At 41.5% G+C, this 22,247-nt stretch overlaps 1 protein-coding gene across 2 annotated transcripts in view; it reads left to right on the forward strand.

The window, feature by feature from the left end:
* Nucleotides 1-22,247, forward strand: part of TAFA4 (TAFA chemokine like family member 4) — a 165,105-nt gene that overhangs the window by 42,206 nt on the left and 100,652 nt on the right. For both annotated transcript variants that reach the window (XM_038565883.1, XM_038565884.1), the window contains exons 2-3: nucleotides 3,848-3,984; nucleotides 7,679-7,794. In XM_038565883.1, the coding sequence (XP_038421811.1) occupies nucleotides 3,971-3,984; nucleotides 7,679-7,794 (130 nt within the window). In that variant the 5' untranslated portion in view covers nucleotides 3,848-3,970. The remainder of the gene's footprint in view (nucleotides 1-3,847; nucleotides 3,985-7,678; nucleotides 7,795-22,247) is intronic.

Genomic DNA, 22,247 nt, shown 5'->3' on the forward strand with positions numbered 1-22,247 from the left:
TGCTTGCAAATTCAGTCCAATGGCCTGTATACATTTTTCCATAAATGAAATCCAGAGATTTCATCTTTAGGATGCTGATCAATGTCTTGAATTCCTGAAGAAAGATAGATTTGTTTTCATTCTATTTACTAAAGCATGAAGAGGAACTAACACTTTCTGGAAGTAATTTTACAGGAACTGGAACAGTAGGTGCCTTGATGCCAGATGGCTTGAATTTGAATCCTGGCATAGTTGCTTGCTAGCTGGGTGACCTTGGGCAAGTCATTTATTCTCTCTATGCCCTAAAATCCTCATCTGTATATCAGGTTATAAATAAATCCTACTGTCAAGTGAACTAATATTTTAATGTGCTTAACACAGGGCCTGAGTGCCTTTTAAATAAAAACAAGTAAGCTTGGGTGGATGCTCACAGAGTCGGATTATCTAGAACATTCCAATTATCAACTCTCCTTATTAATTAGGACTGATAATAAATTCTAAATCATTTTTGTGTATCTTATGAGTTGAAGCCTTCTAATTAGTTATTTAATGTCCTATTTTGACATAATTTCTGACATCATGAAAAGTGGAAAGGATAGGACAAAGAATTCCCATAGACCCTTTACCCAGATGCACTAGTTACTCACATGATGCTCATTTGTTTTTCAATTCATTCGTTCATTCTTCTCTTCCTCCCTTCTTTTCCTCTTCCTTCCTTTGTCTGTTTTTTTCCTTATAATCATTTGAAAATAAGGTGGAGCCATTTGCTTCCTTATTCTTAAATATTTTAGGGTGTACTTTTTGGTGATAGGACATTCTCTTATCTACAGTATGATCAAAATCAGGAAACTTAATGTTGATACAACACTTTGATTGATTGATTTTTAAATATTTTATTTACATATTCATGAGAGACACACAGAGAGGCAGAGGGATAGGTAGAGGGAGAAACAGGTTCGATCCCAGGACCCCGGGATCACGACCTGAACCAAAGGCAGACGCTCAACCACTTAACCACCTGGGCGCCCCAAAACAACACTGGGGTTTAATCTGCAGGTTATATTTAGAAATTCTTTGCTGTCCCAATAATGTCCTTTAGAGTTGTGTATGTGTATGCATATATGTGTATGTGTGTGAATGTATGTGTGTATGTGCAGTTTATTCTGAGGTGTGTGTGTGTGTGTGTTTTTTCTAGTCCCGATATCCAGTGTATGATCACAATTGAATTCCATTGCCATGGTCTCTCCTTTATTTGAAACCATTCCTCAGAATTTTTTTTTTTTTTTTTTTTTTTTGGTCTTTCATGACCTTGACACTTTCGAAAGCAATTACGCCTTAGGATGTCCCTGAAATTTGAGTTAGTCTGATTTTTCGTCCTGATTAGATCTAGCTTTAGGGTTGTTGTGTCTTGCAATTCTAAAAGGAACTGTGATATTTCTTCCCTGTAAATTTTGAGACTGAAAAGATGAGGAGGAGCTTGATGCTCTACAGATTGACATGTGTGGGGTGAGGTGGGTGTAGCAAAACCAACATAGATATACCAAGGGTGCTTATCTGCAACAAGTAAATGATTATATTCCAAAAGAATAATCCCCTTAGGGAGTTCACCCTACTAATGGTGAGGGCAAATAGATCAAGAGAAAAGAAAGGTAAAACCTCACTATTTCCTTGATAAAAATATCAAGTGGATGCAGAATTCTTTCCTGCGTACAACAGAAATAAATTAAACATCACAAGACTGGTCTGCTCTGGCTGGGAACCTCAAAATTTCTTGGTACCAGGAAACATAAACAGGCATTCTGCTCTTTGGCTGGAAAAGAGTGACTGTCTGTACAGTACCAACACGTAAGGGGAAAGATGAAAAATGTAGCCCAGCATCTAAATGCTGAGTCTTTGAAATTCATTCTGAGAATGACTGGACACATGAAAACATTTGTGTGTGTGTGTGTGTGTTTGAGTGTGTGTTTGAGAGAGACTTGGGGGGTGGTGGTGGAGTGGGCTGGTGGTAGGGGTGGAAGGAGGGGGAAAGAGAGAATTTCAAGCAGGCTCCATGCCCAGCACGGAGCCAATGTGGGGCTCGATCTCCTGACCCCAAGATCACAACCTGAGCTGAAATCAGGAATCGGATGCTTAACTGACTAAGCCACCCAGCTGCCCCCAGGAATAATTTTTTCTTCAGTCTAGATATGGGCAGTGTCTTTTATCCTGAAAAGCTCTGAGACTCTTTAAAGACAAATGAGTATGGAAGCGGCTGGCTAGAAATCAGTGTGGTATGGCTGGGAAACAAAAGAGAGAGAAATGAAATGACTGGGAGCAAATGCTTTTGGTGCCATGCACAGAATTATGGATGGTCTTGAATGCACTCAAGTTCAGAAGTGACAAGAAAGAGTTAATCCTTTTAAGCCAATGCCTAGGGTATACCCTGGGAAAATCTGACCGAATGAGTTACTGCTCAGCCTAAAATTAAACTCCTGGCTCCTTGTCTGGCGTACGAACTATTAGATCACATTTCTTTTCACTGATGGATCCATTTTTTAATGAATTGAAAAAAGAGTCCCCAGTGGTTCCTTTTGTGTGAAGAAAACAAGATAAATATTAGCTAGGAAAGGTCATTTTGGTTTCCAATATGTGGGAAGTTCATTATGATAGATTCTGAAAAATTATACTGTGTATTTCTTTCCAATAACAGAAGGTCACACTGTGCCCTTGGGTGGACATCAGGACAAACATACTTAATAAAGTTGGAGGAGGTGGGAGATGAACATTTTCCAAGGCCCCCCCCCCCCCCCCACCCCGTTCCTTATATTTTGTACAGTTAGTCAAAGCCACTTCCCTCTTGTTGAGCTATTCACTCAAGGCTTACTCTCTTTTTTTTAACCTCAAAGGGACTGGGTCTGCAAGTCTGTCACCTACAGAATTCTCTGGGCAAACTTGTGTGGTTATCTTCAGGGGAAGAGAACGAAAGAAGAGAAAAATCTCAGTTGTGCTTTGAGGCAGATTTGTAATGGATTCCATGGGATTCCAAAGTAACTAGGCTGTGTCGCAAGGCTCATTTTTATCTCAGATTTGCAATTTTAATATTTACTGATGCACACCATTATTTTTCTCCCATCTCCACCACCGGGAAGGCTATCTTTAACTTAGCAATGTTAAAAACGGTGTCATTTCGTGGTCCATTTTTTTTTCCTTGAGTTGTCTTTGATTGGAAATGTCTGAATCCTTCCTGCAAAAATGTTTTCGCTGAGTTGAAAAGTCCTTTTAGGTCTGTGCATTATAGGAGTGTGTTGAATCTCAATTATGGTATTAACAAGCGTTCTTGGTATTTTGGTGTGATGTTTTCTATTGCAAAGATGTTTTTTCTCTTCCTCCCATTAACATTTTTCAGAAAGGATCCTCACAGATTTGTTTAGCCACATCTTCAGATTTATGTCTCACAAAGCTAATTCAGATCTTCATGCTGGCTTTTCCACTGCTCTGTGAGCTTGGGCAAGTTGCAGAACTCTTGGGAATGGGCCATCTCCAATTTCTGTTTTCATCCCATTGTTAATGAAATGGGGAGAATGAAATTTGGCATCATGAATGGTTTGGGATCCTCTGTCAAGTCTGGAATGCCTTTGCTGCCGAGATAACTTCTACTTTACAACTGTATTCTGTTAACTAATCTGTGACTAGTCGATGAGTCCTGGATTCTCTGTCCTTTCCCCCTCATATATTAGGACCCGTTACAAATGTGGATGCATCTGGTTGCCAACCTCGTCCTGAAAACTGCAGGTTTCATCATAAAAAAACATTATTTTGCTACTAGAAATCTGTATCATTTCAATATTAAAATGCTAATGACTTCCTATCCCTGTTGTTTCTTAAATAGGTCTTCACAAGCTAAGATAATTTTTTGGAACTGCAGACATTTTTGGCCCTCGCTACAAATGGGAATTTGGAGTTGCTCTGAAATCCATCCTGAAATAATTGTGCTTGACTGGAACCAAATCTTATGAAGTCACCAAGGTAAAATGATTTTAACAGACACCTAGAGATATTTTTTTTTATGAAGCAGTGAGAATTTAGCAAAACGGAGACTCCTAGAGTTGATGATCCTTTATAAAAGGTGTCTTTTTATATTGAATTTTTGAGCATTTTGGAAATCCTAGTTCTTCAAGTTTTAGTTCTCATTTTTGAAATCATTTCCATTTGTAAAGAAGCAGTGTTTTGGCTATTCGGTAGGGTGATAGGTGAGATTTTAAAAAATAAGCCAATTTTGTTTTACATTTGAACAAAACATTCAAGGGGGGAAGAAATTGATGTTGAAGTATTATGGTAGATGTCGTAGGTCAGAAGTCATTTCGCTGGGGGTCTGGATTATTGACTAAAATAAAAAATGGTTGCTGAATAGCTATCTACTTGTCCCCTAGCATTTCTCCAGGCAGTAATAGCTACTGTGAAGCAAATATCTGCTCTAGGCATGGGAAGCTTCACCCAGGATCCTGGTACATAGAATTGTCCATGCACGAAGATGGATCAGGGATTATCCATTCAGAATGGAATGGCTGCCCTTGAGACTTCAGGTTTGGGGTTTGTTGGGATCCAGCCAGGAAAACAGATCATTCTGATAATGCAGGACAGAGGGAATTGAATTCAGGGAACATATGTTGTAAAGGGAGAGTCAGAGAAGTCAAGCAGAAGGCATGGAGGCAGCCCACAGGTAAGGAACAGTAGGAAGCTACTACCATCCCCAGAGCTGGTAGCACAAAGGGAAGAAGTACTGTTTTCCCACACCTGGGGGAAGGGACCCTCAGTGGGAGCTAGAACCAGAGTGGGTCTTCTGGCAGGAACTGGCACTATTGAGGAGAGATGGTCGCTCCATAGATCCTGCCCAAGACAGAGAAGGTGGGGAGAAAAAACACCTCTATTTTTTTTTTTGTCATCCATCCTCCAGGCTCTTCCTATCATCTCCTCTTGGTTAAACCCAGTTGATTCAGGAAAATGCAGCCAATGGGAGTGACCTAGAGGAAAGGAAAAGAATGGAACTGAGGGCAAAACAGGCCCAGGCAGGGATGGGCTTCCTATATGAGACCTCTTCCTATGACATTTTAATGAGCATGGCACAATCATTCATACCCGAAGGGATGATTCTCCTCTTGAGGATGACTCCAGAGCCTCACAAAGTAAATTATGCATATTGAATATGCCATCCTCTGTTTTTTTTTTTTTTTTTTTTTTTTGCCATCCTCTGTTTGATGGACACTATGATGCACAGCTCAGAGTCCCCTTTAGGAATGAAGAATTATTTCCCCCCCCCCTTACAGCGTCTTTGAATTATTCATACCTTTCAAAGAGCCCCCTTGCCTGAAATTCCCCATCTTTTAAGGGGTCAACTATAATAATACTAGAAGCTCACATAGACCCACATATTTTCTTTGCCACTTTTTGAACCACTCCTAGGGTTTCTATCTTCTGTGCATGCAAGATGAAGTAGGGGAGACAAAAGATGGTGTTTTGAGAAATTAGAGCAGGTGTAGGACCTTTAAAGTGGAGAGACCCGGTGTCACTTTGGAATGCTCAGGATTTCCAAGGCCAATGGCAAAAAGAAGCCAACACTTTGTGTCTCCTTTAACTTGGAGTTGTTCAAAGGTGATCTTAGAACCTTGCCTTGCCCTGGCTGCTTCAAAGGCAGACTGAGTCTCAGATCCATGAACTGTATGATACCTTTCCAACAAGATCTGTTTGACTAAATTGTGAGAGGCTAAGAGGGAAGGGTGGAGGTAGAACCTGTTCTATTTAGTATGATTTGGGTGCTAGGTCCCCAAGACTATGCTTTTCCTTAAGCACAGACTCAGGATTCTGGTTGAGATGCTGCTGGCAGCCATGGGCTGCTTAGATCCTTCCTTCTAGAACTTCAGGAGCGTTGTCTCTACTGAGCAAAATGGGAGTCCAACCATAAGTGTTTATACATGACATGTATATGTATGTATGTATGTATATTTATGTGAAGGGGGTTCCTTAGCTCCAATGTGGTGAATTATATACAATAGACACCATGATACATATGTCAAGTAGAACCTAATATCACTGAAATTTCAAATACCAAGTTCTCTGATCCACTTTGCTTGAAAAAGTTAATTAAAAAAAACAAACAAAAGTTAATAAGGTTATAATTTCCCTGTAATGTCAAAAAGAGTAGGAAATTAGTAGAGATGTCAACTATTCTTCAATTAAAATAAAAAGAAAATTGAGGAAAGAATGAATACATTTTTAAAAAAGATTTTATATGTTTATTTCTTTGAGAGAGAGAGAGAGAGAAAGAGAGTGGGGCAGAGGGAGAGAGAGAGAGAATCTCAGGCTGACTCTGCACTTAGCATGAAGCGTGATGCAGGGCTCCATTTCCTGACCCTGAGATCATGACCTGAACTGACAAGAGTCGGACACTCAACTGACTGAGCCACCCAGGTGCCCTGAAAATGCACTTTTGATATTTTATTTTTATTTAATTTCTTTTGGGTTTGAGAATAGTAGACTACACACCCACATTTGTGAGCTGAATTGTCTTTGAGCACCTGTTTTGCTACTGTCCATCTGTATGAAGTTAAGTTTATCTATCTTAGCCGTATTGAGATATAATTGACACAAAACATTGTGTACGTTTCAGGTGTGCCATGTGCTGGTTTGATATGTATATGAATCGCAAAATGATGACTAGCATTGTATTGGCTACCACCTCCATCCTGTCACATAAGTACCATTTCTTTTTTGTGGTGAGAACATTTAAGATCTACTCTTAGCAACATTCGAGTATATGATAAAATGTTATTAGCTATAATCACCACACTGTACATTCGATCCCCAAACATTAATCTTATATTATAACTGAAAATTTGTACCTTTTGATCGATTTCTCCTCATTTTTCTCTCCTCCCAACCTTTACTAAGTAACACTCTACTCTGTTTCTCTGAGTTTGTCCTTTTTAGATTCCACAGATAATTGGGATCAAACAGTATTTGTCTTTCTCCTTCATATTTCCCTTAGCATAATGCCCTCAAAGTCCTTCTGAATTGTTGCAAATGACGGTATTTCCTTTTTCTCATGGCTGAATAATATTCCATTATATATATATATATATATACCACATCTTCTTTATGTATTCATCTGTTGACATCCATATGAAGTTAAGCTTATTTTATATTCATCTGTACTTGCCCATATTCTCACCAAACTTTGAGACTGATAATCATTTATTAATACACAGAGAAACCAGGAGAAAACTCTCGGGCTGAGTGTGACAATTTCTGTGATTTCTTTGAGATGCAGACACCATGTATATTTTATTTGAATCCAACTCTAAGTGTGTAGCTTTCTAATTTCATGATATAAAATAGTATGTTACCTCCTTGTTCTATCAGGACAAGTCAAGCTACACAGTGGGGCTTCATAAATAGACTTCTCATCGAAGCATGTTGCTAACTTGGAAAACTTGTAATTATAAAAATTGTTCATTGAAAATTGAGTTAATGCACAGTGGGAATCCGGTTTGATTTGCCTTCATTTTCCTTGGGGGTGGTGGTGTGTGTGTGTGTGTGTGGGGGAAATCCAGCACTGAGCATCTCTCACTGATTTCTTCCAGTTTCCCCCAGATCGTGCTTGTGTGTTTGCCCTAGAACCTTCGTCACTGAGCCCTCACTGACTTGTGTCCTGCTTCCTCTCCAGGATGAGAGTCTCTGCTAAGTCAGTGTTGCTGTCACACTGGCTCCTTCTGGCCTATGTGCTCATGGTGTGCTGCAAGCTGATGTCCGCCTCGAGCCAGCACCCCCGGGGCCACGCGGGTAAGCCCTTTAAGCTCATTATGCGCCCCTGAGATCAATTAATAAAACCCTTTCAAACGTCAGAGTCCACATTTTAGACACAGGTAATTGACAAGGGCTTTTGATGGTGTGTAAATAATCAGAGGAAGCATGAAACACAGCAGAGCAAAGCAGTTCCGTGGTTTGGTGCCGAGTGTTGTTCTAGGCATTTTTAAAAGATGTTTTCCATGCTTTTTTTTTTTCCCCTCCTTTTCTTTTCCTGAGCACATTTTCCTTCTTAGCGTGATTTTTCTCCAAGAATCCTGGAAAACCAGTAGCACTGTCTTGTGTATGTATTACTCCCGTAGCTTTGAAGGTAGAACATCTTTATTGGTAAACTTAAACATTTCCAGGGCGAGAGTGAAGCTTTCAGATCATCTAAGACCTTTTCGACATGTGTGGAGAAAAGTTGGTGAATGATTTAAAAAAATAAAGAAGAAAAGGAAAAAAAAAGGAATGGTAGCTTTTGCAAGGGACCTAAAATAAAATATGTCTAAACTTTTAGGGAATCCTACCCATTTCTCATGAGACCCTTGTCTGTACTTTGCTTATTTCTAAAAAAAAAAAAAGGATGAAAATAATCACTTAAGGATCTGTGTGTGAAGGTGCTTATGTATGTGTGTTTCTGCCCCACCCCACCCCCTTTCCTTGTTATGTCTACATTTAAAGTGCTACAGACTTGGATGGAAACTCCCCAGTAAATTGTGTTTTCCTGAGACATTCAGAGTTGTTTGTGGACTTGCTGCCAAATAGTTAATTCACTGTCATTGCTTCAGTAATTTGAAGTGTGGCAATGCCAGGCTTGCTTTGACTGCTTCGTGAAAAAGTAAATCTCAAACCCTCAACCAGGTATATGTCAAAATCATAAATTCTGTCTCCCACAAGCCTAATGTATGGAGTTTATCAGATAGCCTCACCCTCAGACATAGAGTGTGTTGTGTCTTCCACTCAGTTATTCTGGTATTTTAAGGTAAAGACATAATATTAGGTTTAAGATGATTTAAAAAACCTCTCACGATTCAATTTTCCCTCCTCAAGTGAGAGTTCAGAGAAGACGAGAAAAATAATTGAAATTTTAATGAATCAGCATAAAATCAATACCATTTGGCTGCTGCGAAGTGCCTACAGCTAGTTGGTCATTGCACTGTGTATCTTTTGATGAGCTTGTTCTCAAGGATAGAGCGTTTGAAGTCATTAGTCTTATCTGTTTAATTCATATCTCGGTTCTTGGGTAGAAGTTGAGAGTCAGGGTGGCAATAACGCAGAGCATTTCAGCAGGGCAGGATATCAAGAGCAGATTTCCAGACTTCCAGGAACTCGGCGTGAGAGATTATGTTGAAAAGTGATTAAAAGTTGAAGGAAACAGAAGGCACAACTGGACCTTCAATTTTTATCCACATGGCAATCCTCATTTCTTTGAATTTAGAAAAGGTACAGCCAGAGGGATAAAACTAAATTAAGATTAGAATTACATACACAAGAAATACAGACAATATCTTCTATATAAGCAAAGAATCAGCGGCAGTCCGGACAGCGAGAAGTCAGAGCAAAGCCTTGGCAAATCCTGCTACAGGAATGAAATTTTCAACCTTCAAATTCCTAGATGATTTTTTAAAAAGATTATTTATTTATTTATTCATGAGACAGAGAGAGAGAGAGAGAGAGAGAGAGAGGCAGAGACACAGGCAGAGGGAGAAGCAGGCCCCATGCAGGGAGCCCGACGTGGGACTAGATCCCGGGTCTCCAGGATCAGGCCCTGGGCTGAAGGTGGCGCTAAACCTCTGAGCCACCCAGGCTGCCCCCTAGATGATTTTATTTGGATTCTCAGCACCTGTCCTTTGGTTTTTGGGGGATTCCTCCCGCTTTCTTTCATTTTTGGGATTTAAATCCTCACCCCTTGTCTCAACAACCATCAAAGGAGTCAGGACTGGTTAGTCCCTGCAGGGGGCTCTGTTCTTCCATTTTATTTTATTTTTATTTATTTATTTTTATTTATTTATTTTTTTTGTTCTTCCATTTTCTTATCGTGCATGCTCGTGTGCATGTATATATGTGATATAAAAAGAGATTTATATTGAAGTATTGGCTCACACAACTGTGTAGGCTGAGAAGTCTCATGATCTGCAGTCCGCAAGCTGAAAACTCAGACCCAGGAAAGCCAGTGGTGTGGTTTGAAGTTCTGAGAGCTGATGTGTACTCTAGTCTAGGTCTGAAGGGCTGAGAACCAGAAGATTGATGTCCAGCTCAACAGTGAGCTTTCTCCCAGCTTTTCTTCGTTCCCTTTAAGTACTCAAGGGATTGGATGAGGCTCAGCCACCTTGGGAGGGCCATCTGCTTCACTCAGTCCACTAATTTAAATGCTAATCACTTCCAGAAACACCTTTACAGACACACCCAGAAATAATGTTTAATCAACTATCTGGGCATCCGATGGCCCAGACAAGCTGACACGTAAAATTAATCATCACAGCTCTCCTTCCAGAAAATGTGTATACCAGCATGCGTGTATGCACTTATATATCTCTATGCCTTCTGTTTTGATTTTTTCCCCATTTAACAATAGAGTTTATGAATCCTTTCATTTGAGTGCTTACAGATCTAGCACTCTCTGTAACACTGCATAGTCGTCTCTGGCGTGGATGTGCCGTAAATCATTTGATCACTCCCAATTTTTGTGGACATTTAGCTTGTTAGCATATTTATACAATATGTATGTTCCGCCTTCAGGTGAATTCCTAGTAGCAAGATCTTGAGTTAAGGTGCACATATATGTATTAGTGAGAGTCACCTAATTGCTATAACCAATAGTCCAAATAACACAAAACAGCTCAACAAGTGGGGGTGTGTTTCTTGCTCATGAGTCCCAGAGGTAGGGGGTGGTGAATGTCCACTGGATGATCCTCCTGTACAGCAGTCTTTATGGGACCTACAGTGGATGGAAGTACTGTCATTTTCAACCTGTGGCTTCCAAGGTTGTCGTAGAGTGGCCTCCATTCCAGCCAGCTGGCAGGGGAAATGAGCCTGGAGGGCTCCCCTGGGACATGTTAACGAGCCGGCCTAGTTGTGGGCTGCATCACGTGCACACTGTTGGTGAAAGCCTGGGCCCACAGGCACATCTTACCGCAGGGCAACTGGGAAACACTAGCTGCGGGCACAGGGAGACGAGGAGAACCCGAATTTTGGTGAGTATCCTGCAGCTTCTGACACAGCACATTCATGTTTTAATAGCACCAACGTGCCCTCCAGAACTTTTGGACTTTTTAATACTTGCCCCCCAACAGTAACAGTGTTTCCCTACGTCCTTATCAACTCTGGGCGCCACCAAGTTTTGATTTTCTGCCGATCTAGTAATGAAAACTTGTCAGTTATATGGGCTTATGTCTCTTTTTGACTGACGACTCTCTTAATGTGCTGGCGGACTGTTTGTTTTTATTTGGGCTATTGTATTCCTTATCCACTTTTCTGTTGGCTCTTATTGCTTAGTTTACTTGATGATTGGCAAAAGCTTTTTGTAGATCGAGGACACTGGGGCGCTTTGACCACCCCTTTCCTGCCTCCCTCCCATTCTAGTGAGCTCAGCTCTGTATTCCATCAGGGTGTGTGTGTGAGATGGGGGAGAGGGTTGGGGACTGCTCTAAATGTTCACTAATGACCTTTAGGGGAAGAAAGTCTGTGATCTTTGCAGTGACCATGTGGTGTTCTTCCCAGTAGAGAGCTCAGCTGATGGAAAACTCAGGGTCAGCATCACTGGGGAGGTGGGAGAGGCTCTCTGCTCGGAGACCCTGAGAAACTAGTCAGGTGTTACTCACTTTGCATGCGTCCAAAGCAGCTCCAGAGCCAGGAGCAAGCTGTAGAGGGTTAACTGCAAAAGCCTGTGCATCACTGTCCAGAAGGGCTCCTGACAATGTCTCCCAAGGGCTTTGTGGTTTGTGCTGGCCAATTAAAGGAACTGTGGCCCCAGGAAACCCTAAGTAGGAGTTTATTGGTTGCTTTTAATGGCTCAGATTAGGAGGGTGGCTTGTTGATGGTTGCCTATAAACAAGGAGAGATTTCACAAGGGCTCCCTAGAATAAAGGGGAAGAAGGTGGCATTCACCCCCCAGGTTGAAAGATGGTAGACTAGATGGGGCTTGAAGTTTTCATTTTAGTTCAAGCATTAGGAACCAAACCTAATAAAACCCCATGTAATTTTCTTTTTTTCTTTCTTTCTTTTTTTTTTTCTAAAGATTTTAAAGGGGAGGGGGTGTGCAGAGGCAGAGGGAGAAGCAGACTCCCTGCGGGGAGCCCGATGTGGGACCTGATCCCAGGAACCAGGGATCACTATTTGAGCCAAAGGCAGGTGTTCAACCACTGAGCCACCCAGGGGTCCCCCCACCTAATTTTCATAGGATAGGTGGTGGGAGTCTTTCTTTAAGGCAAATGGCTTTAATAAACTTCTGCAAGAGTACAGAAGCTATATTTTTAAGGAATTAGAAAACACAAAAGACCACCTGTGTTTTTAAAACTCTACTTGGGGTAATGATTGAGTATGAGACCATGGGGACTCTTGTAGCCTCAGGCTATAGGAAAGGTGAGGAGGGGGCCAATTGATAGGTCAGTTTCTATGAAAAGGAAGCCAGGGGTCCCTGGGTAGCTCAGTGGTTTGCCTTCCGCCCAGAGTCCTGGGATCGAGTGCCGCATCGGGCTCCCTGCAGGGAGCCTGCTTCTCCCTCTGCCTGTGTCTCTGCCTCTGTGTCTCTCATGAATAAATAAATAAATACAATCTTAAAAAAAAAGGAAAAGGAAGCCGGAGTTAACTTTTATTTCTTCTCGAGCAATTTGTCCTTTTTTCACCCTTTTGCTGTAAGCACCACCGTTTGCCCACAAGAGGGCAGCAAACTTATCATGGTGGAAAGATGCTGGCAGTTTCAGAGACTTGAGAACCCTGCGGAATTAATCCTGCGGGGAACTTTGCAAAACTTTCATCTGATTGTAGACCTGATGACTTTGGGACAGTAAGCACCCTTCGTCCCTGAGATTCAGTCCTAGGAATAATTGGACACTTCAAAAAAATAACCATTTCCCTGTTGAAGACAGAACCCTCCCTCCTCTTCTGCTGTAACAGAGAGGTGGGAGCTCAAGGTGCTGCTGGTTTGCAAGTTCCTGTCAGTGGTTCTGTTTCCCCAGGAGGCTTGAAGCATGACCTGGGTGGGGGTGTAAATTGCAGCAAATGTTGTGGTGCTTAGCTACTATTTAACATAACCTGTTTCGGCATAAAACCTCCTATGCAGTGTGCTCTGTTCAGGTGTACTATAGGTCCTGAAAAATTGGAGCACACCTGGAAATGAAGCAGTAAAGGGGAGCCAAGTGCTTGGGCTCTGGAGTCAAAAAGAAGCCTGATTTCACACATCTGGCTGTGTGACCTTGTCAAGACCACTTAACCTCTCTGAACCTGCATCTTCCTCTGTGACAATGGAATGGTATGCCTGTTTACCTGATGAGGTTATTGGGGTGACTAAGAAAAAGTAGGCAGGGGGATTAGCACAGGGTTAACGCTCCATAAAGAGTAGCTATTCATATATTTAGAGGCATGCAGAATGAAGGAGAGTCTGGAAGCTTTCATCTTTGAAGAACAGTTGAGGGCTCTGGGTAGGTGAAGGGAGATAGATGAATGCCTTGAGAGGTTGAAGCTTTATCATGTACCAGAGAAAAAGGCTCATTTTTCATTGTTCTAAAAGGCAGACGGTAATGAAGAGCATTGCTTTATGAAGACTGACGTTTCAGCTCAACCCTGAGAAAGGAGGAGAAAAGGAATTTCTAACAAATAAGGCTTCAGCAAGCTAGGGACAGAGTGACCCAAAGATGCCAGCAGCTGACAAGAATTGGGACAGGTCTGAGATTTCACACTACCTGGCAGCTAACGAGCTAGCCAGTCACAGTTTGCGGGGTGCTGGCGGAAGACATGAAATGCGTGGGTCAAGGGATACAAGGGATTTTTTATGGCATATGGTAGGCACAGTGAGCTACAAGAGCTTCACATTTGCTTGGTTCTCCTTTTGTGCTTGGGCTGGTTATCAAACCAGTTTGGGACTCAGTCTCTTGTTCTGTAAAGTGGGGATAATAAAAGGTAAAAAGAGTCCTGTTAGATTCGTAGAGGTCAATCACAGGCATACTCCATTTGGTTGTATTTCATCTTACTTGCTTCACAGGATTGGGTTTTTTTTTTTTAATTTATTTTTATTTTTTTTTAGGATTGGGTTTTTTAACAAACGGAAGGTTTGTGACAGCCTTGTGTCAAGCAAGTGTACCCGTGCCGTTTTTGCAATAGTGTTGGTTCACTTTGTGTCTTTGTGTCCCATTTTGGCAATTTCTGCAATCTTTTTTTTTAAAAGATTTTATTTATTTATTCATCACACACACACACACACACACACACACACACACAGAGGCAGACACACAGGCAGACACACAGGCAGAGGGAGAAGCAGGCTCCATGCAGGGAGCCCGACATGGGATTCTATTCTGGGTCTCCAGGATCACGCCCTGGACTGAGGGGTGGCGCTAAACTGCTGAGCCACCCGGGCTGCCCAATTTTTGCAGTCTTTCAAACTTTCTCATTATTGCATTTGTTATGGTGATCTGTCATTGATTGGTGATTAGACCTTGCTGAAAGCGTGGATGATAGTTAGCTTTTTTTGTAATAGAGTGTTTTTAAATTATGGTATGTAGATTGTTTTTTAGACGTAGGGATTCACACTTAATAGACTGCAATATATTATACACATAAATTTATATGCACTAGAAAACAAAATCCATTTGTCTTCATTGTGATGTGGACTTTATTGCAGCAGTCTGGATGTATCTCAAAGGTGTGCCTGTATTAATGTCTGGAAAGTGCTAAGCATTGTGTTTGCATAGTGAATGCTCAAAGAAAGCTGTCTTTATTGAAACCTGCCTTCTCCTTTGGAATGTATTCTATTTTATAGATATCTGTACTGTTAACATTTATGGCAACTTAGATTTCCTGTCTTCTAGTATTTTGAATGATGATGAAAATGTGAATGTTGTGATTGTGTGCTTTGGCGTCTCAGGGAGCAAGAATATCCTGTCCTCTCTCCCCTAAGTTTAATTCTTAGTCCTTCTAGCTGGACTAAGAATTAAACTGACATGAGACAGATGAACAGGAGAAAAATCAAATTTAATGGGCTGTGTACGGGGAATCCATATAGACATGGAGATTCTGAAGACAGTCGGGCAAAATGAGGTCTATATGTCCTTGTGAACTTAGGAGAAGGGGGTAGGGGTCTGGGTCTTCAAAGGAAAGGAATGTAGTCCTCAGGAAGAATGAAACAGTGAATGGTTAGTAAACAGACATTTGCTGGGCCACTCAGGAACAGTGGGTCAGAAAGGACTTCCATGGAACATGTCTTGCTAATCTTCCTGTGTACCAGACTTAGTTCATATATTATAGTTACCTCTGGTGATAGCTCTCTTCCTGGAGCAGATCTATCAAGATTCTTTATAGACAGTTGTCAGGGGAGGTAAAGAGCTTTCCCTGAATCTGCTGGGTCCTGGGTGCCTTTTTTCTTTTGTTTTTTAAAATTTTATCCATTTATTCATGACAGACCCACAGAGAGAGGCAGAGGGAGGAGCAGGCTCCCTGCGAGGAGCCGGATAAGGGACTCCGGGATCATACACTGAGCCAAAGGCAGATGCTCAACTGCTGAGCCACCCAGGTGCCCTGTCTGTCTTGGTTGCTTTTTTTTTTTTTTTAATTTTATTTATTTATGATAGTCACAGAGAGAGAGAGAGATAGAGGCAGAGACATAGGCAGAGGGAGAAGCAGGCTCCATGCACCGGGAGCCCGACGTGGGATTCGATCCTGGGTCTCCAGGATTGCGCCCTGGGCCAAAGGCAGGCGCCAAACCGCTGCGCCACCCGGGGATCCCATCTTGGTTGCTTTTAACTCAAAATAAGCTTTATGTGAAAGTGGCCCATCTTGGGGAGTGGCCAGCCCTTGGCCCCCGCAGGTGCCTTGTGTTATTTTTAACTTAGGTTACATGAAGAGTAGTTGTTACATCTGAGTTTGGGCTCATGTTTCTGGCCCCTATATGGCTGTCATTTTATAGGAACCCTGCAGATACTTTTGATTGGTTTGGCTATTCTAGCCCTAATTTTCCATAAGAAATCTGTTCTTTGCAAGGTAACAGTTGAGTGGGGAATGTAATTTCTACTACAGGAGCTTTCTGGTGAGGCTCAAGCGCAATATATTATTGGTGAAAACTGCAAATAATGAAGCTGCACATGAAAAATGATTTGCCTGTATTGCCTGAGTTCTGACACTAGGGGGCAGGCAAGGCTCAGAAGAGTCCAATAGCAAAAAGTAAGCCTGGTCTAATGCAGTGTGGCCCGATAGAAATATGAGAGCCACATAGGTGATTTCCAATGTTCTGTAACCACATAAAAAGAAAAAAAAAAAAAAAGAAAAAGGTGAAATTAATTTTATTAATCCAAAATATTATTTCTACCTGTGGCCCTAGCCACATTTCAAGTGCTCAAGGGCCTCACGAGGCTGGAGGCTATTGTAATAAACAGCGCGTGCTAACAAATTGGGTCTTAAGAGTACTTGCTGAAAGATGAGAAATAGAAGTTATTTGCGTTTTCATGGGTCAGTCATAGGGCACAATGTTTCATTTCCCTTTATTTCGGTTAATTTATTTTTATGTTTTATTTAGTTCTTTTTTTTCCCCCGTAAATGACTACTTCTAGATTTAGAGAAAATGCCAGGTAAGTAGGGTGTGTAACCTCAAGTCATAAAGACTGGGGAAGATTGTTCTGTTTCCTACTCACTGCCTGTGTGATTGCTCTTTGTAAGAGTGTTCTTTTTAGGAAGAGAGAATGTCGAAATAATTTGAAATGGAGTATGTGTGTGTGAGTGATTCCTCCAGCCAGTAAGTCTTTTTTTTTAAAGATTTTATTTATTTATGAGAGACAGAGACACAGGCAGAGGGAGAAGCAGGCTCCCCTCTTGGGGAGCCTGATGCAGGACTCGATCCCAGGACCCCGGGATCACGACCTGAGCCTTAGGCAGGCGCTCAACCACCGAGCCACCCAGGCACCCCCAGTCAGTAAGTCTTGAAGTTACTCCCTGGACAGCGTGTTTTGACCAACAATGGGCAGTTACCCACCTGAGTGCAATCCAGTGATACAGTTTTCATACAGGTCTTTCCATAATTGTTCCCATTTTCCTCCGCTCCACCCCCAGTGAATGGCTACTTTATTATTAACCATATGGATTTATCTCTATGTAGACAACTCCATAAGAATATCCTCTATTTTATAAACAAGAAAAAGGATGGTGAAATGGTCAAAAAGCCTCTGTTCTGGTGGTGATTGAAAATGGCATCTATATGATGATGCCTACTTAAAGCCTCTCTGGGGAGCTTTTACACACTAAAACACAGGCTTCTTCACAGCTATGCTGCCTCTGAATCTTGCAAGGTGGAGCCCAGGCAATGGTATTACTCAATAGCTGCCCGGTGAGCCTCCAGGCCTGCGGCCAAAGATGAGAACCACTGAATCAGAAGGAAAAAAAAGAAACTTGATTGTAGCTATTATCAAGCTATAGTTTGATCCGGGGCTGTTGAGTCTCTATGTTAGTGGTGGCGGGCCACAGCTGGGCTGGGGGAGGTCTGTTCCCCCCTATGGAGGCGCTGTCCATCTACACTGTTTGGAAAGAGCGTGAAAATACTCCTTTTGCACTGGCATGGCCATTCCTGGATGCTAAAGCCTCTAGCGTGAGAGATGCCATTGACCTCTCTTGTACCCTACATTATTTTCCTCCAGTGCCATCTTCATGGGCTTTTCATAATCTTGGCGTTTAATAAGAAGGGAAAGGAACAGATTACACGAGGTGTTAATATTCGGCTTCTTATCTCCTGGGCTCTCAGTTCAAGTCCCAGTGCCGTTGGCAAGGTCAGCTTTGCAAAATACCTGACAAATGAACAAGCTTCACATCCTTTTTCCAGGGAAAGAAGGGTTGTTTCACTGACCGGAGAGTAAAGAATTTCAGCTCCTTAAATGAGCTTGTGAGCCATCCTGCTTCACAGAGGGGGCTTTCCTGCTGCTCCTTTCTGAGTCTTTGAGGCAGAGGAGGTAGAGACCCACCTTTGAAGAGTTCTCTGGGTAGTTAGGAAAAGGATTCTCCTTACTCTTGAGAAGAAGTTTCCTCTTTCTTCTTTCAAGCCATATACTTAAACTCATTTAAACAAAGCCTCCAATTTGGGGATCAAAAAGCTACAGGTCAGTATCTCATCTGTCAGTGGTAACTAAGGAAATGAGAATCCTTTGTCCCATATAGCGAAAATGAAATCACAGGTAAGAAGGAGCGGTAGAGATGGGGCAGGAAGATAAAGGAGGTTTTGTGTTTTTCTAGGTGTGGCTTGGATGCTTGAAATATTGTAGCCCACATGGTGGTCTCAGAGTAGCACAGTGGAAATGATGTTATGAAGGGCTGTTCAGAAAGCCACCAGGAAGGATTAGTTGATGGTGACAAGGCTATGTGTGTGTATGTAGAGTCAAAAAACTATTTCACTTCTAATGCCATATGCTGTTAGTGCTTATGTTTTAGGGCATGTCTGAAAGCAGGTGAGAACTATCACCAATATAAACAGGGTGAGGAGAGCCTGAAGGCAGTGGCATCTCCAGCTGGGTTGTGTGGTCCTGTTTCTGACCTGTTGGTGTGAGTTCTGGGGTCCAAAAGAAGGGAAAATAATAGAAAACTTTGCTTCAGGAAAAATATATTATAAGCATGAAATGAAAAAAAAAAAAAAGAATATCCACAGTGTGGTGAGAAGCAGGTTTTTTTTTTTCTGAGACTCCTCACTGATTTTGCATAGGCAGCTGCTAAAGGACTAGAAAAAAATACCTGAAGTGTGGGGGTGGGAGACTCGAACAACCTGAACTTGGTGATGGGTGAAGGAGAACAAAGTTAAGGTGTGTGTCTTCTTCCGCCAAACCCAACCCAGTCACCGACCTGCTAGTTTGGAAAGCATTTGCAAGGGATGGTAGAGGGCACTTCTTTCAAAAGGAGCTTCGAAAACTTGCGTGGATTTGAGCCAGGGATGTGAACATGGTTTTCTTTTCAATGCCCTTTTCCAAATGTCCTGCGGTCTCGTCCTAAAGACTTCCAAGTGAGCGGGGACCAGCAGAGGACAGTGGATTCAAACGCGATACTACACGTGCTTGACTGTTGCTGGCCAGTCCCTATCTGCTAGGAAATAACACCCATATGTAAAGAGAGAGCAGCCATCAACATTTATGATTTTTCTAGTTAGTGTACTTTTAGGGCACCACCTAGGAATTTGAAATATCCATAAAATGGCTAGACCAGCAATTTAGTTGCTCTGTGTGTGTGTGTGTGCGCTGAAAAAAAATTCAGGTGTTTTATCTCTCTGGGTGGGAACCAGAAGGTTATTAGCCTGACTTTTCCAGCCTGTGTTGTGCTGGTGTTGAGTTTGTTTTCCAGTAACCCTCACTTGCAACTTGCAACTCTTGTCAGGACTTGGATTGTTTCTCTTAAGTCACTGAAACCTTAATTTGAACCCTATTAATTTTAGAATTTGTGCTGATCCTGAAATGATAGGGCTGACATTTACCCATGTGCTGTCTATGAAAAGAGATTTGCTAAGCAAATAAATAGTATAAATATATTTGGGATAAAAATCTATTTTCTGTCTATCTTCGCCTGGGAACTGTTTGTTACCTTAAAAAATTGTCAAGTGCTTGGAAGCATTTGTTTAACGTGAAATCAAAATGCTTGGGCCTTTGCTCTGTAAAGTCCTAGCTATAGGAGTTGCTAAATAACAAAGTTATTTATGTTTATATCTGTGAGCCTCACTTTCTTTTTCCTGGAAATGGGTATAACAGCCTCCCAAATTTCAAAGTGTTATTGTGAGGTTTAAATGGAATAGTTCATATAAAGAGTTTTGGTATTCTGTTTAGAACCTAAGGTATTTCTTTTAATTTTACTTATTTTTAGCAGCCTTATTGAGGTGTACCTGACATACAGTGAATGGAACTTATTATTTTTTTTAAAGATTTATTTATTTATTTATGATAGACATAGAGAGAGAGAGAGGCAGAGACACAGGAGGAGGGAGAAGCAGGCTCCATGCCAGGAGCCCGACGTGGGACTCGATCCTGGGACCCCAGGATTGCGCCCTGGGCCAAAGGCAGGCGTGCTAAACCGCTGAGCCACCCAGGGATCCCCTGAATGGAACTTATTTAAAAAGAGTGCATATGTCTCTGCCTCTATCTCTCTGTGACTATCATAAATAAATAAAAATGTTAAAAAAAAAAGAGTGCAATTTGATAAGTTTTAACACACGTGTGTACACCATGAAAGTGTCTCCATGATCAAAATGATGAATATACCCGTCACTCCTGAAAGTTTGCTTGTGCTTCTTAGTACAGAACCTCTTACCTCTCCCCCCACCATCCCTGGTTAAATGCTGATGTTTTTCTCCTTATAGAGGAGTTTGCATTTTCTACAGTTGTGTTGAAGTGGAATCCTACAGTATGTATTTTTTGTTTGATTTCTTTGTGCATAATTTTTTAGTGATTCATCCATGGTATTGTATGTGTCGATAGCTCATTTTTTATTAGATGTTTTTTATATTTTAAAAATTCACTGGGCAGCCCGGGTGGCTCGGTGGTTTAGCGCCACCTTCAGCCCAGGGCCTGATCCTGGAGACCCGGGATCGGGTCCCGCATCGGGCTCCCTGCATGGAGCCTGCTTCTCCCTCTACCTGTGTCTCTCCCTCTCTCTCTCTCTCTCTCTGTGTGTGTCTCTCACAAATAAATAAATAAAATCTTTAAAAAAAATTTACTTATTTGTTTTAGAGAAAGCATGCATGAGTGAGGAGAGGGGCAGGGGGAGACAGTGAGGGAGAATCCTTAAGCAGACTCCCTGCTGACCGTGGAACCCGATGTGGGGCTCCATCCCAGGACCCTGAGATCATGACCTGAGCTGAAGGCAGATGCTTAACCAACTGAGCCATGCAGGTGCCCCATTAGCTCATTTAAAAAATTGCTGAGTAATTCAATTGTCTGCCGCACACTGTTTGTCCATTTACCTGTTGATGGACATTTGGGCTGTTTGCACTTTGGACCATTTCAAATAGAGGTGTTAACATTATATACAAATGGACAAAATAGACATAGGCTTTTATTTCTTTTAAGGAACTACGAGGGAGCAGAATGGCTGGTTCATGTCACAGATGTCTGTTTTACATTTTAAGAAATTGTCAAACTGTCTTCCACAGTGGTTGTACCAACCCCCCACTCGTACCAGCAGTGAGGGAGAGCCCCAGTTCCCTTACGTTCTTGCTAGCCCTTGGTTGGAGCTGTATTTTTAATGTTAGCCTTTTCATTAAGTGTGTAGTAATCTCATATGGTGGTTTTAATTTGTCTTTCCCTAATGACAAAGGATGTTGCGCATCATTTTCCTGGCGTCTGTGGTGAAGTGTGTATTCCAATAATTTGCCCGTTTTTCAAAAGTTGGGTTTTTTTTGAATGTGGAATTTTGAGAGTTCTTTATATATTCTTGATACAGTTCCTTCATCAAATAAATGAATTGCAGATATTTTCTCCCAGTCTGCTCAGTCTCTTCATGGTGCCTTTTGAAGAGCAGAAGTTTTCTGTTTTGGTGAAGCCCGGTTTCCAATGCGTTCTTTTATGTATTGTACTTTTGATGTCTTAGAAATAGTTGCCTCTAACCCAAGGTCGCAGAGGTGGTTTTCTAGAAAATGTTTTAGCTTTAGGCTTTACGTTAAGGTCTGTGATTCATTTCGAGTTAATTTTTGTATATGATCTGCTTAGTGCATTTTTAGTAGGTAAAATAAAAATATTGCTAATTATAAATTCTCCTCTTGTTACCTAGGTGAAGTTGCTGAGAGTACTTGAAAATAATAATATCATAGATTTACTTTTAAATGATTTAGGCATGTTAATAAGCCAGACTGATATTACTACAGCAATTAGTCTGAATTAGAAAGTTAAAATAATGGTGTGCAATAATTTAAACAATACAGCTTTTCAGATAAGAATGTTTTAAGCAGATCACATCTGTGCAGTCTGAACACTGAGGATGCCAACTTGGAAGCCAGGCGACCAGCCTTTCTTCCAGGTTTAGACAATTAACTAGTTGTGTAGACCATGAAAAATTATTATGATAAATTGTTGAATCTCTTGGCCTTGGTTTCTACAGCTGTAAAACACAGAATTTAGATGAATTTTTAAATTGACAATGTGTAGATCTGCTGCCTAGTAGAGGGGGAGGTTTTTAAGAGTCTTTATATCCATCTTGGTAGCAATAATTGACCAAATTGGATAGGTGTCCCTCATCTGTATATATCTCATTTTCAAGTGTGTGGTGATGGCATTTTGATGGAGAAA

Source organism: Canis lupus, chromosome 20 (assembly GCF_011100685.1).
Source record: "Canis lupus familiaris isolate Mischka breed German Shepherd chromosome 20, alternate assembly UU_Cfam_GSD_1.0, whole genome shotgun sequence".
Lineage (NCBI taxonomy): Eukaryota > Metazoa > Chordata > Mammalia > Carnivora > Canidae > Canis > Canis lupus.